Source organism: Ruditapes philippinarum, unplaced genomic scaffold (assembly GCF_026571515.1).
Source record: "Ruditapes philippinarum isolate M1 unplaced genomic scaffold, ASM2657151v2 ctg1818_1_1_1_1, whole genome shotgun sequence".
Classification (NCBI taxonomy): domain Eukaryota; kingdom Metazoa; phylum Mollusca; class Bivalvia; order Venerida; family Veneridae; genus Ruditapes; species Ruditapes philippinarum.
In genome coordinates, this window is record NW_026854168.1 from 42,145 (window position 1) to 61,125 (window position 18,981).

At 31.7% G+C, this 18,981-nt stretch overlaps 1 protein-coding gene and 2 long non-coding RNA genes across 3 annotated transcripts; all 3 read right to left on the reverse strand.

The window, feature by feature from the left end:
* Positions 1-788: 788 nt before the first annotated feature.
* Positions 789-2,584, reverse strand: LOC132739237 (uncharacterized). The gene is made up of 3 exons (XR_009626966.1): positions 2,441-2,584; positions 1,295-1,395; positions 789-918 (listed from the first exon to the last, which is right to left on the reverse strand). It is a non-coding gene; the product is annotated as an uncharacterized LOC132739237 (long non-coding RNA).
* Positions 2,585-3,144: 560 nt separating this feature from the next.
* LOC132739242 (heat shock 70 kDa protein 12A-like) lies at positions 3,145-9,690 on the reverse strand. The gene is made up of 4 exons (XM_060726904.1): positions 9,368-9,690; positions 8,532-8,753; positions 8,252-8,408; positions 3,145-5,499 (listed from the first exon to the last, which is right to left on the reverse strand). The coding sequence occupies exons 1-4, from the start codon at positions 9,608-9,610 to the stop codon at positions 4,709-4,711; spliced, it is 1,413 nt and encodes a 470-aa protein (XP_060582887.1). The 5' UTR covers positions 9,611-9,690; the 3' UTR covers positions 3,145-4,708.
* Positions 9,691-17,979: 8,289 nt separating this feature from the next.
* LOC132739238 (uncharacterized) lies at positions 17,980-18,704 on the reverse strand. The gene is made up of 2 exons (XR_009626967.1): positions 18,490-18,704; positions 17,980-18,109 (listed from the first exon to the last, which is right to left on the reverse strand). It is a non-coding gene; the product is annotated as an uncharacterized LOC132739238 (long non-coding RNA).
* Positions 18,705-18,981: the final 277 nt, after the last annotated feature.

Genomic DNA, 18,981 nt, shown 5'->3' on the forward strand with positions numbered 1-18,981 from the left:
GTACACCTAAAGGTAATTTGTATTTTGAAACTTTTAGATTTTATTTCTTATCTTGTGAAAACATTTTATTTGGAGCACTTTGTGTGGTTCTTGTGAAATGTGCTTGATAACTTTAACGAGACAAAGCGGTTGACTGGTAATGACACAAACTATCTTTACCTTTGTGTTATCTTAAAATATTCTTTGTACATGTATATGTTTTGATCAACCTCATCGGAATTGATTGTTTAGAAACTTACAAATAATGGAAATGTCCGGTGTGCTTATACAATTCAAGACGTAATTTTATGAGAAATAACAATTGAGTTGAACATTTTCAAGCAGAATTTCTCATCTTATAAGATAATATCCTGAAAACATAACACACAAACTTACTTTTTTATTGAGTTGATGCTGGGGAGCATCCAAAATGTTGCCCTTTTTCGGGCCCTTTCCTCGTGTACAAGTTTAAAAGAAATCGCTTTTCAAGCATAATAATATGACTGCTTCTTGCAACCTTTAATCTAAAGGTGGCGACTTAATCTACCGGTGTTTCCAGCACATGGTCTGCACTGTTTCCTTTCCACTCAGTACAATCCATTACAGAATAGAAAAGTCTTATCAAGATTGAAAGATGAAAAAGTCCATATAAGACAATAGTTTTTAATGTGGTAAATATTAAAAAGACCTCAGGTCAACACTTAACTAGGTAAAACATATCTTTGTCATTATAATTGAAAAATAATCTTTGCAAACTTATGAAAAATGATTTTTAAAATGAGATATTATATTGCAACAAAAAAGGAAAATTATCATTTCTTTGATCTATATTGAATGCCTAAAACAATACAATATGCATTTTAAAATTAAGCATTGCAGTCTCCAAATTTGGCAACATGAAGATCTCTGTGTGTACATCTCGCCTTTTCGTATTCGCAACTGAAATAAGTATATATTGATATATATAGAATGTATGAAATACATTTTCTAACAAAAAACTTTCAAAGAAATTCGTTGTTATTGCCAGCTCAATCCGTTTGCATGTTTTAATTTTGTCTGAACATGAGACAAAAATAATTCAGTTACAATATTCCAACATGCATTTAAATGGATTGCGAAAAATAAAGGTATTGTACTCCAGTACTTTAAACAATTTCCAAAACTCATCAGGTTTAAGGCTAATTGAGATGGAAATACAATTTATGTTGGTTTCGTTTAAGAAAAGTAGACCATGAAAACTGCAATGAACATGTTGAATTCAAGAGACATTTAACAGAATTGTATCAAAAGAAATAAAGGTCACAGAAGCACCTACAAATTGCGGTATGTTCTGCCGTCAGTACCACAAAGCTTTTCATTATATGCCGGTTGACAATCTCTATGGCTGAGCAAAACACACTGGAAATCTAAGACTATCTGAAACACCGAAAATCAATGTAAAAAATGTAAAACACAATATAGCTATCAGAATACAGATTGTCATACAAAAAGCTCTAACATTACATTCGGAGTGAGTGCTTATCTTATTTCTTATTTTACTTTTAATTATATTTCATCCTTTGAGGGTACAAGAAAGGCACAATAAAGTTATCAAAAATTATACAAGAATACATTACGAAAATGTTATCATCGTGAGTATACTCATGAAATCGATTCAAAGAAGTACTAGTGACATGAATTACTGCAGATGATAATTTCATTTGATAATTCGCTAGCAAAAAATTGTTATATATACTAACAAGCAATTATTAACTCATTTGTAAAAATGAACTACTGACGACTGCAGTATGAAACTATAAGGGGTTTTTGTCACAAAAACACCCAAAAGAAGGTATGGTACTGATCACTCCTGTGATTTTTGGTCGAAATCCCGCTAGCAGTTTAATTTTTGAAAGCCGGACAACATTTTTCTATTTATAGCCCTTGTGGCCATTCTGTGCAGTGAACCGAAACTTGCCGGCCATATGCATAACTAGGAATGGTACTGATCACTTCTGTGAAGTATTATCGAAATCCCACTAGCAGTTTAACCCCCAAGTTTTGTCTATATATAGCTCTGGCTGCAATTTTGTGCATCGAAGCGAAACGTGTCGGCGATATGCACAACTAGGGATGGTACTGATCTCTTATGTGAAGTTTTATTGAAATCCGGCCAGCAGTTTGACCTGTGAAAGCCGGACAAGCTGAATGCAGACAGACGGACAGATTGAAGTTCTAACGAGACAGTAGTAATTTGGCTACTCTATTGTTCTCTCTATCGTTATTTTTAGCCACAACAAAGAAAAGAGACACGTAAAAGCCTTACGTAATGAATGACATTAAAGAAAAAGTACAGTAACCTATTGTCCCTCTAGCCACATAAGTATCCATATGTAAGCTCGGGCGGGCGGACAGACAGACGGCGAAGGCAAAAACAACATGTCTCCCAAAACTGTATCTTTAACTGGAAATAATAGTTTACTTCGCTTCCGTGGAGAACTTCTTCTGGGCTTCGTGTAGTGGAAGTTGGCCCTAGTGCACATGGACCATCGTGCAACTGGTTGGTTACATTATTCCTACAGTGTGCTTTGCCAAGGTCACACCTGTAATACTCACATACGCAATTAACATACTCTAATTACATCGTCAAAAAAGCCGAGAATCATCAACAGTTTAAAAAACGCTAGTATGAAAATGAAAAATGAAATTTCTTGATAAATGATGATAAACCGTCAGATCATAGAATTTAGTCTCCTACCACAATCAAATCAAGTAGACACAGAGTCAAAGTTTGATTGATTCAGTCAAGGTTTATGAGTATTACCTTTGAAGGCATAATTTAATCCAAACTCCGTGTAATTTATACCATAGCTAACCTTTTCTAACAATTGACAAAAGATTAATATCGACTTAAACGCTTATACATTCTTTATTTGCAAAATAATATAAACTAATAGCTGGAGATTTTTATCGAGATAACATAAAACAATCAAAAAGTAGTGAGGAAGGATCATCAAGGTAGAGTCACGTAAACGAAACGCAGTCGACACAACCCCCATCCCCTACACCAAGCCAGAAAGGACAAGCATCAGAAAATGGCAATAACTTATATTTGGACATCGACAAATTTGTTTAACAAACAACTATCGAATAATTTTGTAAAGTACTTAAAAATACATGTATGCTGAGAGATAAACAAATAGGAAACAAAACATAAAATAACAACAAAAATAATACATGTATACTAATATTTTTCACAATGCCCTTGCATTTATGTAAGAATGGTTTTGTTTTGAATTGTTATTGCTTTTCAAAAGAGTTTAATTTGATTTAAAATCTGAAAATAAATATGCGAAATTTAATTTGTGTTTGAGCTTAAAGTTATTGCGACATCTATATTTGGTTAGACAAAACTTATCTCCAAGTATGAATGACAAGAGATTTAGAACAGTTAACCTTAATAAATAAATGCTCTTATATGTCACTGACATTTGATTTTATGTCAAACAAGCTTGCATAAGAGGTTATCTTCTCATACGACTCTACATGTAAGTGCTATATTAAGTATTTGACCTATATTAGTCGTTTTTATTTCTTAAAATGTATTTCATATACGTATACGTTATACTCAAAAAACACAGACTGATAATTGGGTCCCACCAAAAATAGTTTGTTTGTTATGTATTTGTATGTACATTATATATACTTCCAGGAATAAAAATGTCTAAACCAATATATCATCTATTAATGTTGTAAATTTATATGTGTTTTTCAATTATCAAAACTCCTGTAATTCGACAACATTTACATTGGATTATCGTCACAATTAAACACAAAAATGCATGTCAACATATTTGTATTTTAAGAACATATTGAAGTATTTAATTTAAAGAAAAACAAACTCAATTGGGTTTTGGGGCATATTTTGTGTAATATCCAAAAATAGATGCTTGCATTGACGCAGAGGTAAATCTTGGTAATTTTAGAGGGGCTACATTATGTTTAACAAATCGAATCATTTTGTACAACGTTACATACCGTGTTGCGAGTATATCAACTTAAAATCATTTCAAGTGTTATAAAACACAGTTCAATTCACTCATTATACTCGCATTATCAAAAGGTTTGTTTTTTATCAAGCCGATAAACACTTTATTTGTAAAACATTAATAGTCTAAATATACAGCATTTTATGTTATAATACAATATCAATGTGCCATATGAGGATAAATTTGTAATTACTTATCTTGATTATTAAAAAACATGGATACTTGTTAATTAAGCAAAAACACAAAACATATTTTTCATAAATGCATGTATGCATTATTATAATATCAATTCCACTATTTACGCGCCTTAAAGCAATCACAATATATAATATAACCGTAGTTTTGTCATCTCAATATAGTTCAATACAATATCAAATTCCTACAGAGTTTGATTAATTTCATTAATTATTTTTAATGAAGCATGTCTTATTTAGCAGGTCTTTGACCTTAATTTTTTTTTTTTGAGTAAATTAATGGACGCTTTTTCTAATTTCCCCGTTTTTACATCCTGAGTTGTCACCTCCATTTCTGTATCGCTAAATGTAAGTTCACGTGACAAGTCTCCATCATAGACTGACAGCTCATTGTTCCGTTGAGTTTGCAACCTTCATCGGTATATTTCGGATCCTTCATCTGTGACGCATATAATTACGGGAAACGGATGATTTTCTGATCAATGTAGACTGTTGTGTAAATTTGTTTTATCTGTGTCTCTCCGACTTAGACTTTTTGATTTCTTTCAACTTGCTTGCGTCCCTGTACTGATATCCTGTATCAGGCATTTCAAGCCTGCTTTCTGGATTTTCGCCTTTTATGGAAGCAGAATATATACTTTCACCATATGTATACCTCAGAACTCTTTTTGAGATCAAAGATGGGCTATGTCCAAAGATAAGCGCTCCTCTCAATATTGATGAGGACGCTTCAGCAGGTATGAAGACATCAATGCCAGGAAAGCATGATTTAACCCTCTCTTGAATCATTGGGGACTCAGAAAAACCTCCAACCATTAAAATGGCCTTAATGTTTCGGACAGCTGGATCTCTGATTAGGCTTTCCGTGTGCTGTATTGTTTTGGCCAAAAAGACATCAAAAAGCTTTTTAAACACGATTGCGTCAAACTTTATCTTGTCAGCAACAAATGTAATATTTTCAGCATATGAAGATGATTCAACGGCCTCTTTAAAGGTTTGTCGGAATTTACGTTTATACTGCTCACGAAGAGTTTCGGGTATCTTCATGACAACTTTTGTCTCCTTATCAGGTTTAATTGTTCTTTTCTTCAGATCAAAATCGCGCCAAAGGTCTTGCCAATCATCCGGGCTTTCCTGTTTGAAATCCTGATAAACTCTTTTCCCTACTACATCAATGATCAACTTTTCAAACGCCTGGTCTACAAGAGTACCACCCCAGCCATCTTCGCTTGCAGCTTGTATTTCTTTTACAACGCCAGTAGCTTGGACTTCATGCACTGTAATATCTACTGTACCACCTGATAAATAAAATATACTTAAATGTTCGCAAAAATGTCTAAACTACCTTTGAATTTTATCGGCAAAACAAAATAAAAAAACAGGTGAACCAAATAAAGCCCTTTAGAATGAATCGTTTAAAATATTTCGATTAACGTCATTACTTTATTATACATAGCAGTGCAATTGCATATATAAATGACATATTAGGACCTGTATTTTATAAAAGGTATTAATATACAGTTCTTAATTCTGAATATTATATAAGATCAGATTACGTAAGATAGCGTCCAATACAAGCACCCACATCTAATAGGAAATTACCAATCAATTCTACAATTTCACATACCTATGTCATTGAAAGTTAAATTTCTAAACATCTATAAATAGTTATCATGCTGTTTGAAAAAGTCAAATGGTCCTATAAATGGTAAGTGTTTATGATATTTGTTTCAATCAAGAAAAATATGGCGTTAGCTCATCAGACCTTGGTACTGAGAAAAGGCTCAGAACTAGAGGAGTCGATTCCGAAACTTATTATTTATTGTCAAATTTTAGAATGACCTTTTTGAGAGTAACAGAAACTTCTTCATATCATTATGACTGATTATAAGATAACCAATAAAATTCATTAATTTCAGTTTGAAATTATAGATTTGTCTGTTGTCTGTCGCCAAAGAAGTATCTTACTTTACGACATGTTCCCTACACAACACAGTATTTGTCATTTAAAGATTAAACAGAGCGGAGCACAGCAAAGGCGGGACAGTAAACACCCGAATGTATATTGGTTTAAGTGATGAAAATCAATTAGGGAAGAGACCAAATCAAGAAATTTGTCGGAAAAAAAATCATCTCAATTTTCCTTATGGTACTATATGACCTCCAAAATGGAACCATGGTTTACCACAGGTGAATGATTTATAAAGGACGACTCCAGGCAATACTTTATGCCAATTATAGGCAGGGCTTATTTGACCTCTGGATCATGATTAATATAACTTTTGAAGACATCTATCAAGGCAATGCTTTATGCCAACTATAGGCAGGGCTTATTTGACCTCTGGATCATGATTAATATAACTTTTATAGACATCTATCCAGGCAATGCTTTATGACAATTATAGGCAGGACTTATTTGACCTCTGGATCATGATTAATATAACTTTTATAGACATCTATCCAGGTAATGCTTTATGCCAACTATAGGCAGGGCTTATTTGACCTCTGGATCATGATTAATATAACTCTTGTTGACATCTATAAATTAATGCTACATGCTAAGGGATTCGCTGTAGTTTCACACAGTAAGACATCAATGTAAATACCTAAACAAGTCTATATGAATCAAGTGACCTGTGGGAGGGGGCAATATTGACCAAATGGGCTTGATGAATATCAGTTTTTGCAGAGGTAATGCTACATGCGTAATATAGCTCGTGGAATTGTAGTTCACACAATAAGACTAAAATGTTGTTTTGTTTTCTACATAAAATAGATAAAAAGAGAAACCTAGAAGAAATTGAACAAAATTGAAAATGTTGCACACTTGGTTTGATTGACCCAGTTCATGGACGGTAGTAGTAATAATTGAAAGCTACCGTCCACACCCTCTAGCACCGGCTTAAGCAGAAGTCTATACAAATTAAGTGACTCCTGAGGCAGGCCATATAATGACCCGAGGGTTAAGTATTAATGTCAGTTTTCTTGAGGTCCATAAGGAAATGCTATATTCTTCGATAAGACTAAAACAAGTTTTATAGTCTAAGAAGTCTCTATAATGCTACAAGAAATATATTTAAACTCTAGGCACTGTAGTCTCACAAAGTAAGATTGAAATATGTTTTCTAATACACGACTACATAAACTTAGTGACCCCAGAGACAGGAGCATTATTAACATCAGTTTTATATAGAAGTCAACAAGGCAATGTTACATGTTGAATCTTAACTTTAGGCAATGTCGTTTCACAAAATAGTTAAACGTGGTATCCTATAAAAATATATTGAATTAGTGAACGTGCTATATATCTAAGCTTTAGACGTTGTAAATTTACAGAATGAAACTTTTCCTATACATGTCTTTATAAATCAAGCGGGGCTAATTTTATCTTAGGAAGCCCAAACCTATGTTCTGTGAATCGTTCGAGTATAAATAATATTTCTTCCAAAAATATTATTTCTATTTATCGGTTCAAAAGATACAGAACTGACACGAAGGTTTGAAAGTCATACAAAATGACTAAGTGTACTGTGACATTGACCATGAACAGACGAAGATTAAACTTACGCTCTGAACATCGTCTCATTATGATTAACATTTTTGCCAAGTAGTTTCAGTTTCCATCCACCAGTTCAAAAGATAAAACCGGACAATAAAACTGCTAATAGACGGGCGGACGGGCAACCAGGCGCCTGACAATATACGTCAATATTTTCCGGCGTATAAAAAAACAATAGAGAATAGAGATTGTTGTACATAGCAGTGCTCGTATTTATATGTTATATGACATGTTATGATCCGTTACCAATATACAAGCATAGTTATTGTAGAAATAGTTATCTATAAAGTTTGAGACAACTTACATGTATACATTTTACAGCTAAACTAAACGAAAAGTGCCACTTTTATATTCATTATTTGATTTTTCAAAGATTAAAAAAGCAGTAGAAGTTATAAGACACTTTTTCCACGGGTTACAATATGCTTTAATGAACTGAGAATACTCCCGTTTATTTATCTTATCAGACAGAGAGATTTATAAATATATACCTGCAGCATCAAGAACCATGTATCTCGTTCCAGCTGGGAAGGAAGCACTACATACATTAGTAGTGTCGATCCTTTTTTGCATTGGCAAATGGCGACAGAAAATGGAGGCCGCTTCTGGTTCAAGGGCGATACTTAATTTGCAATCATCAATTCCAGCCTGAAGAGACATTGTAAGTTGATGAAATTGTCAACAGCAACTACCTTTGATATGTTTATCAAAATTTGAAACTTAACAATGAACTTTAAATTAAACAATTCGATGAACATAAATATAACAAACCTGTTCACCAGCTTTTCTCATGAACTGTTTTGCAGAGTCAGTCCAAAAAGCCGGAACGGTGATAACCCAATGAACCTCAGACCTCTCAAGTACTCCGAACATTCTCTTATTGATTACATCATGCATATCATTAACAAGGTATTCTATTGCCATAGCAAAAACATCAATTGCAGGTAGTGTCTGTCCCATTTCATCTGTCAACGTCATATTCAAGTCAATTTTCTGAATGACAAATATGAAAAATTAATGTAAAGGAAAATACAACATATGTTATAATTGTGGTTAATATTAACATGGGAAAACAACGTCAACAGAACTCAATTTCGACAATTTCCTGTTGCACAGGGTATTACGCTTTTTAGCAGCTAATCAAATATACTACCGTTACTTCATAATAAGGAGAACGGTAGTGGAACATTCGAACAATGCCAAGGAGAGTAACAGGATATAGTCAACGAATCATAATGGAAATGTGATAAAGGGGAAGGGACGACTTTATTAAATATTACTGTCAAGAGGCATAATGGATGATAAAAATACAGGTAAGGGCTTTAAATTTGGACGAGAGAATATAAATTGAAAATAATAAAAGAAATGGCGTAAAACACTTGATTAAACATCTAACCATGAACCGAGAACGATGCTGTGAACGATGCCGTTCCTTGTTGGTCCTAGTTTATATCCTTACAATCAATATTTGATTAATTACCAACCGGGACTGTAGATCTATAGTGAATAATAAAGAAATCAAATAACTAAAAGTAGGATTATCAAAACTAAGCAATGTGTAACAATCAAGAAACTGTACAAATGTAATTCATTGAGATATTCCTTACATCGCCCAATTGCTTATGAAGTTTCATTTTAAAGCGCTGAAAGTAGTAGTATCCCTCGTGTTCTTCATGTTCTATAAGCTCTTTATAACGGTTCTCAGCATCGTAACCAAAGGCTTCCAATTTATTGCCACCTGGTTTAATAAGTACCACTGTAGGTGTTTTCTCTGTGATTATCGAGCTTCCCGACTGCCATTGCCTCACAAATTCTTTCGTCGGCTCTGATTCAAATTCATGAGAAAACATCACTGCCCACCCTGAGTACGTTGTTCCAAAGTCTATAGAACCAACCACAATATTACCAGCCTATAAACAGATGAAAACACGCAAATTGATTGAACTGATATCCCCTGCCGAATGATACAAATCACTTGTTTAAAGAGTCTAAATATTATGTACCTCTGACCATTATTATGATACAAAACCAACAAAGTGTCAAGGAAAAGGAAACCCTTTTAGATTTAATAACAAAAAAATATGTATGCCGACTGATAGAGATATGTGTTTATTTGTTTAATTAGGTTTTACGTAACACCGACACAGTGTAGGTCATATGGCGACTTTCCAGCTTTACTGGCGGAGGAAGAGCTCAGATGCCCTTTCGTGCATTATCTCAGCACGAACAGGTACCTGAGTAGAACCACCGACGTTACGTAAGCTAGCTGGATAGCTTCCTCACATGAAAGAATCCCAAGTCCCTATCGGGATTCGAGCCCACAGTGGTGAGGGACAAGTGGTTTGAAGTCAACAACCTTAACCACTCTGCCATGGACGCCCCACCGATAGAGATATATCATCATGTAGCAATTAATTTATGATTTTTCAAACAATTTCTTGAAATCGCTATAATATTTTTAAAATATTACATTTAGTAAAGTTATATATAGTTCCATAGATTAAAATTATATACAGTTACATATTAAAGTTAGATATAGTTCCATAGATTAAAGTTACATATAGTTCCACAGATTATAGTTACATATAGTTCCATTGATTAAAGTTACATGTAGTTCTATAGATGAAAGTTACATATAGTTCCATAGATTATAGTTACATATAGTTCCATTGATTAAAGTTACATGCAGTTCTATGCAGTTCTATAGATTAAAGTTACATATAGTTCCATAGATTAAAGTTACATGTAGTTCCATAGATTAAAGTTACATGTAGTTCTATAGATGAAAGTTACATATAGTTCCATTGATTAAAGTTACATGCAGTTCTATAGATGAAAGTTACATATAGTTCCATAGATTATAGTTACATATAGTTCCATAGATTAAAGTTACATGTAGTTCTATAGATGAAAGTTACATATAGTTCCATAGATTAAAGTTACATGTAGTTCTATAGATGAAAGTTACATATAGTTCCATAGATTATAGTTACATATAGTTCCATAGATTAAAGTTACATGTAGTTCTATAGATGAAAGTTACATATAGTTCCATAGATTATAGTTACATATAGTTCCATTGATTAAAGTTACATGCAGTTCTATAGATGAAAGTTACATATAGTTCCATAGATCGAAGTTATGTATAGTCCAATAGATTACAATTACATATAGTTCCACAGATTTAAGTAACATATAGTTACTTAGATCTGTAGTTATGTATAGTCCAATAGATTACAATTACATATAGTTCCACAGATTTAAGTAACATATAGTTATTGATTCATCGTATTCACTTTTAGATAAGCTCTACACAAAATTTTAATTGAAACAACGCCCGAATAAAAACTTGCATCATGTTAGCTGTAAGTTTTTGAAACATATATAAATGTTAGCAATTCGTGTACAACAATGACACAATAATTTCTTGTAGCTAAGATAACATGTTATAAACAAAGAAAAATAAATATAAGCATATTGATATCAATGTCTCTTCAATGTATGACACTTCTATTTTGCAGAATTTTATTTATGTGTCCCTGTGATTTGTTTTTACGTTGGAATTTTTTAATTTTTATTAAATGAACACATATGAAATATTTCAAATGAAAATTAAAGGATAATGAATAGTGTAATATCAACAATCTACTCAATGCAATAAGCTATAATGAAAAAGAAAAATATTAAACAATGTAAAAAAGTAAACCGGCCTTGTCTTCACAAACAAAAACAGTTATGAGAACTAGAGATAACATAAAGTGATTCGATACCCCATCCACTACATCAATTGTTAAAGTATGTGGTCTGAACCCAAATTTGAATATGGTTAAACAGAACTTAAATATCTCAGCAATATAACAGCTCTCCTAAACATTTTATTTTAGAACTGTCCTTAAAATTTTATTTTAGAGTGGCAAGAATTATCCTTTACATTTTATCTGGGATTCATAGATTTCACAGGAAGTCAAACTGAATTAAAATGATTTTCGGTCAAAAAATACGAAGTGAAATAACTGGTAATACAAAAATATTATCAACCATACAAAAAAAAACAATACTTCGCAAATGATTTTAGCTCAGCTATTATATTTTCAAAATAGCCTCTGCGTCACATTTTCGGTTGAGTTTTTCGTGTTTATACTTTGAATTCACAATTCTTGTGATTAGCCAGTTTATTAAAAGTGTCGTATTTAAACATAGTTTTTGGTTTGAAAATACCTTATATCATTAATGTCAATGTCTTTATGCGACAAGTCAAATCTTCTCAAAGTTATATATCCCTGAAGATAACCTTTGTGTTTGCCAATAGATGAAAAACACTTGTAATATTTTTATACAAATTGTATGTACACGTTATTAGATCGTTATTTTTGTTTACATTTAATAAAATTATCATTTAAGATTATTATACAATAATTAAACGATAGTTTTTCAACGAAAAGCTTTCATTTCATTGAAGAAATTTACAAAATAATGTTATGTCTGTTCAGTATTTAATCAACCATATCATAACGATTGAAATAAATGGTTTTATTTTACATGTTCTACTTATTTTACTACCTATTATGTTACTGACTGATTTTTATTTTATAAAGTACAAATATGTTAGGATCATATATCCATGTGTGAACTCATGCAGAAGCAGGTAAACTGGTGCAAACATGTCTCGATTTATATTACTGGTAAATAAATACTAAGTACAGATACCATCCTATCAATAAGGAAGTAAATTACAAAACAAAACGAAAATAAGTGTATGTAAGAAACAGCGTTTAGGAAACTTTAATTTACTGTAAAGAATAGAATTTCGCACATCGGAGGCTTGAAATATATACATTGATAAGTTTCTAATTTCTATTTCATTTTCTGAATTCAAAAATGTAACAAATTTATGTATATTTGGTCTTTTCCAAATTGTTTTATTACATATTTTTTTCGGAATTCATTATATAGAGAACATTCTAAAATAAAGTGAAATTCATCTTCTAAAATAAAACAATTTTTACATTTCCTATCATCAAAAGGTATAGCACTAGGTTTATTCCACCTGCCATAATCTCGAGTCTATGTGAAGAAACTCTATGCCCGGACAGAGCAATTCTATATTTTTCAATATTTATACAGTTTAAATACTTTTGAAATCTAAAATCTGCAAATATTACATATGTACGAGCTCTAGTTAAGTAAATTATTTCTGAAAACCAATTTTGGATAAAAACATCATTTACTTTTTGTTTTACTAAACTAATAAATACATTTACATTGCCTACGCCTTGAGATAACCATACATCATTAAAACCAAGCGACTGTAATAAATCTTTAACACTTCTAACCCATGTTTTTTGTTAGGTCTTTCATGTAACTCTCTGTACAATAAATCATAAACTATTTTAACATATTTTACATCTTCAAGCTGTATAATTTTAAGCCAGTATTTTACAATTCTTCTGCATTTCAAATTTGTTCTACCTAGTTCTCCATAAATAAAATTGTTCTGAGTTTGTACTCTGACGCCTAACATTTTTTTACAAAAATTTAAATGCACTTTTTTTCTAATTTACAACAATCATATATACCGCTTACCTATGAAGCATAGTTCAAAATTGGTGAGATCAATTTATCAAAAAAGTCTAGTTTATGTTTCACAGTTATACATGGGAATTTAATAAATCTAGTTGTAATTTATATACTGCCTTCAAAGTCTCACCAGATAGTGTTTCAAATGAAGTATTAAAAGATCCATCAGTTCCTAAATAAGTAAATTTTTCGGCAATTTCTAAATTTTCTCCTTTATTTACGAATGAAATGTTATGTCTTAGTCGGCCTTTTCTGAAAATTATTATTTTAGTTTTCTTAATATTAACAGTTAATCTCCACTTATCACAATAATGCTCCAAGCCTTCTTCTGTTTCAGATAGAATAACAATATCATCTGCATATAAAAGTAAAAACAATTTTAAGAAACCTAAATTAACTCCCGATAAAATATTATTCTATGTCATTAAGATACATGGCGAACAAAAAAGGTGATAAAGACTGTCCTTGTGGGGCGCCTAACACACATGAAAATTCTTCACTCAAAACATTTTGATATTTTATTCTTGACCTTACACTTTCGTCTAACATTTTACCTCTTACACCATATTTATTTAATTTATATCATATAACACCTCTCTCTCTAAATAGTCAAAAGCCTTATACAAACGGTCCCCATTGACTGTACTATTAGTAAAATCAACAAACGCAGCATAAAGTTTGTTATTGTTATTCAACAGATACGTAATAAGGCCATGCAAAACAAAAATGTTATCTATGGTTCCCATTTGTTGTCTAAAACCGGACTGAGCTTCAATATAGACATGATTTTTTTCTGCCCAAGTTTTTAATCTATCATTTAAAATTTTCGTAAATAATTTACCAAAAGAACTAAGTATCATGAATATAAAGTTTAAAGGATATAGGAAAGCTTTTGAGATATAAGAATAAGCATTTTTGAAGCATAATTGGTCTTTAATGATTCCTTTTAAAGTTGTTATGTCGTGAAAGGTAGCATAATGTTAGTAGCAAAAGTCGAAACTCGCAATAACAAAAAAATGTGATAAAATGGTATGTCGTGTGATATGAACAATTATATCAAAAGATCAATAACAATCCGAAAGTTAAATTCCTCCTGTCCCCTGCCTTCCCTTTATAATATTAGTTATAGATATTTTTGAGAGGTTATATGGCCTTATATAAATGGCTGTTTGGAAATATAACCCGAGCCGCTAAGTGAGGGTTATATTGCAAACAACCGTTTATATACGGTCATATAACCTTTCAAAAATATCTATAACTGATCAGCCTGTTTTTTCCTTATTTTCGAGAAGTGAAATTAATAGTATCTCACCGTTTCACTGCTGTTTTCTGATAAGAAAAATAATAGTAACTCACCATTTCGCTGCTTTTTTTAAAATGGCCGCAAAGAAGTTTAAGTCATCGCGCGATTTTGAGAAACGGAAGTAAATAATGATGTAAGACACTGAATGACTTTGCTGTAGTTGTTATAACGTGACAGTATCTGTTATTTGGTAATGTTTTATTGAACAAAGACATCTTATTTTGTAAAGATTTTATAAGCTTTTGTTTAATGTAGTTTCTGTTCGTATTTATATTGAAGTTGTCATTATTCTAAACCATCCCTCAACTCCTTGTGTAGTATATAAATATGATCATACAAGCCTGTTTTTCCTTATTTTGGAGAATAATCATTCAATCAATTTTTATACAATTTAAACTTAAAGATCCTGTATGTTTTGTGATTCATATTGTACCTGCGTGTATACCACCCTTACAAGAATATATATAAATATGTACAGCAAATATTTGTGCACATTATATTTAATTCATAAATTATATGCATTAATTTCTTATTGGAAAATTTGACTTAGAATTTATAGAAAATAAATTTGTAATTACCTACCATTATTTACATAATATGCTAAATTCCGTTATATCTTTATAAATAATGCTTATTGGAACTTACAATAGTGACAAATCTTAATCGTATTTATGAAATTAAACCACAACAAATTGTGATACAGGATCTGTTATCAGTGTCAGACTGCTTTACATTGATAAATCAATGTTCACTGCCATCCATGTCAGTTAAAAAATGTAATCTGGCACCATTATAAATGAGTTGCATACTTAGAATTGCATTCGATTTGTGATTGTTTTTCCTTACATAAGTCATATCAAATGATATAAATAAATCCAGTATAAATTATGTGATGTTAGTTTATTATCACGTGAAAAGGCAACATAATTAGCATGGAAAATGTCAGTAGAATGTGTTATTATTTTTGATTTAAAAAGCTTAATCTATATTATCGGACAAAGAACATGTATAAATCAAAGGGCTGCAAGCTCTGTGGTATTTTCTGATCTTTGCAATCTAAATTGTACTGTATATCTGTATGTATATTCCTGTATTAGTTTATTTTGAAATACTATAATTCATCTTGCAGGGCACCGAGTTGCAGAGACTGTGCATGCGTTTAGATTTTTTGCTGTAACAGTTTGAGATTGATACATGCGGAATTTTGCATGACCAGAGTTTCTACTTGCATCATAAAATCATTAAAGTTAATCTTTTATGACAGCCACACTATATCCTTGCATAGTCTGGCTAATTCCTAAGAATGTTAAAATCACTAAAAAGACTAAAATATACATGTAGTTGCCACGACTGGGATTTGATCTCCAGACCTGTCACTTATATACGAGCGTATAATCCCTGGGCCACGGTGATGTTATATGAATAGAACAATATTATTCTAAATTTAGAATTTCAATTTATGGTCTGTAATTCTTATAAATTTCTATGTAAACCTCTTGTTTATCACTGATGTTAATGATTTAGCTAAAATATTCCCGCCCAAACAGTCCAACATGTATATATTTGCTCAGATTTATTTGTGTTATACGCAAAGAAGTCTTCGGTAATTGACAGAGCATAAAAAAACATTGTGTTTACGTGGATTAAATTATCAGGTGCTGAACTTATGGTCGAAATTGATTGTCGATCGTCGCATGCCCTAAATTCGTCCCTTTCCTAGAGTCAACATCCTTAATTTATTTTTCAGAAAGTCTAAATAACAAAAGTTCATTTTGGGTCGTTTTATTTCAATCACAATAATCCGAAGCTTTACGGATATAGCTGAGCATATTTTATTGAATAAAATGATATTCATCCGCGAAATTTTTATTGTGCATCTATTGATAATTCTATAAGCCAAAGTTACTTTTAAACATTGAATGCGTTGTAAATTTGTTGGATAATTGTAACAAAATAAGAATATTTCTTTCCTTAACATCGCTAGTTTTAAGATGTTTTGAGAACTACTGGTTAGGTTTGTCGGAAAGCGCTGTGCCTGGATTGGATGTCAGCATTGTATTTCCTGATCTGTGATCAGAAAATACAAAAAGAACTGCCGCTTTTATATGTAATCCCTTACGAGAAAAAATCGTTTTCCTTCTTCTTTGTGTATGTTGACAAATCACGAGGCATGCAGACGCATGCAGACGTCCGCGCTTAAACTTGTCGGTATTCGATTGTCATATTTTACAATGTGAAGCAAAACATTTATTTTAAAAAAGCAAGGGATGATCACTGACTGTTCGAAGTAAGGCCAGGACAAATCACGCGATCAAATGAAAAGAAAAACTAACATTGTAGACTCCTCTATGGAAGAACTCTAGTATTGCTGAATAATACAAACATCCTTACAGCTACCATGTCAATAACTATACAGTATATAACTGTATAGGTTTAGCTAAAGCTGGGAAATATGTCATAAGAATATGCAAGTAAATGAGAGTATTGTCTGATAAACTCTAAATCTTCTCCCCGGAGAACCTTGCTCTGAAAAACCAAAATATTTAAAATTGTATATCAATGCATTTATCCAAACTTGCTGCGTCAACAACAATGAAACTGATGTCAACAACATAGCAGACTACAGTACTGTAAGCGGCAATAACGTCAAAATTATCAAATGCGACAACATGTCCTGTCGTGTATTCATCCCATTTTTAAGCCAAGATATTGATTAGGTAATTGCTGAAACACCTTTTAAAGCATTTTTCAAAATATGAACTGCTTATTTTGTTTATTTAAATCTATAAGGTCGCTTTAAAGCAAATGAATAGATGATGATGTCTAGAATAAGAAAACATCCTGATACTAAATGAGTATTTTTGATACATGGGGGAGATAATTATTGATATATCTTACGCCTTTTTGCAGAAAGGACTCGCTTCACTACCATACTAGTAACTAAAACTAACAATAAACACGTCTTTATAAGTTGCAGACAACCGCAATATCTTATCATAACAGACGCAGTTTTGAGTAACACCATTGCCTATAAGAATGGCATGCTAGAACGCAAATATTAATCATGTTTTTTGTAATTTACAATAAACTCGCTTTAAACATCCAAAGTATGTCTGATGTCTAATAAATGGTTTCTCATTTCAAATAGATATTGTTTCACAACAAAGAGGTATACAAAGTATCAAGGTTGTCGATCGAATTAAATAAATCTGGTATACAAATGAGAACACCTTAAGGTAATTTGTATTTTGAAACTTTTTAGATTTTATTTCTTATCTTGTGAAAACACTGTATTTGGAGCACTTTGAGAAAATATATTGCAACAAAAAACGAAATGAATTAGCATTTCTTTGATCTATATTGAATGTCTAAAACTATACAATATGCATTTCAAAATTAAGCATTGCAGTCTCCAAATTTGGCAACGTGAAGATCTCTGTGTGTACATCTCGCCTTTTCGTATTCGCAACTGAAATAAGTATATATTGATATGTATAGAATGTATGAAATACATTTTCTAAACAACATTCAAAGAAATTCGTTCTTATTGCCAGCTCAATCAGTTTGCATGTTTTAATTTTGTCTGGACATGAGGCAAAAATAACTCAGTTACAGTATTCAAACATGAATTTAAATGGATTGCGAAGAATAAAGCTATTTTAAAATTTACTTTAGCACTTTAAACAATTTACTAAACTCATCAGGTTTTAGGATTATTGAGATGGAAATACAATTTATGTTGGTTCCGTTTAAGGAAAGTAGACCATGAAAACTGCAATGAACATGTTGAATTCAAGATACATTTAACAGAATTGTATCAAAAGAAATAAAGGTCACAGAAGCACTTACAAATTGCGGTATGTTCTACCGTCAGTACCACAAAGCTTTTCATTGTATGCCGGCTGACATTCTCTATGGCTGAGCAAGACTCACTGAAAATCTAAGACTATCTGAAACACCGAAAATCAATGTAAAACCCAATATAGCTATCAGAATACAGTTTGTCATACACGAAGCGCTAACATTACATTCGGAGTGAGTGCTTTATCTTATTTCTTATTTTACTTTTAATTATGTTTCATCCTTTGAGACCAAAAGGTACAACAAAGGTTCAATTAAGTTATCAAAAATTATACAAGAATACATCACGAAAATGTTATCCTCGTGTGCATATTCATGAAATCAATTCAAAGAACTACTACTGACATGAATTACTGTAGATGATTAATTCATTTCATAATTCGTTAGCAAAAAGTTGTTATATTTACTAACAAGCAATTATTGACTCATTTGTAAAGATGAACTACTGACGAATGCAGTATGAAACTATAAGGGGTTTTT

Bases quoted from the DNA above. Each gene is read 5' to 3' on its own strand.
- LOC132739242 (XM_060726904.1), bottom strand. From the start codon at position 9,610: ATGTTTTCTCATGAATTTGAATCAGAGCCGACGAAAGAATTTGTGAGG. The intron at 8,754-9,367 runs GTAAGGAATATC...TTTGTCATTCAG, and splicing joins TTCATAAGCAATTGGGCGAT to AAAATTGACTTGAATATGAC. The intron at 5,500-8,251 runs GTATATATTTAT...TTTATTTATCAG, and splicing joins CATGGTTCTTGATGCTGCAG to GTGGTACAGTAGATATTACA.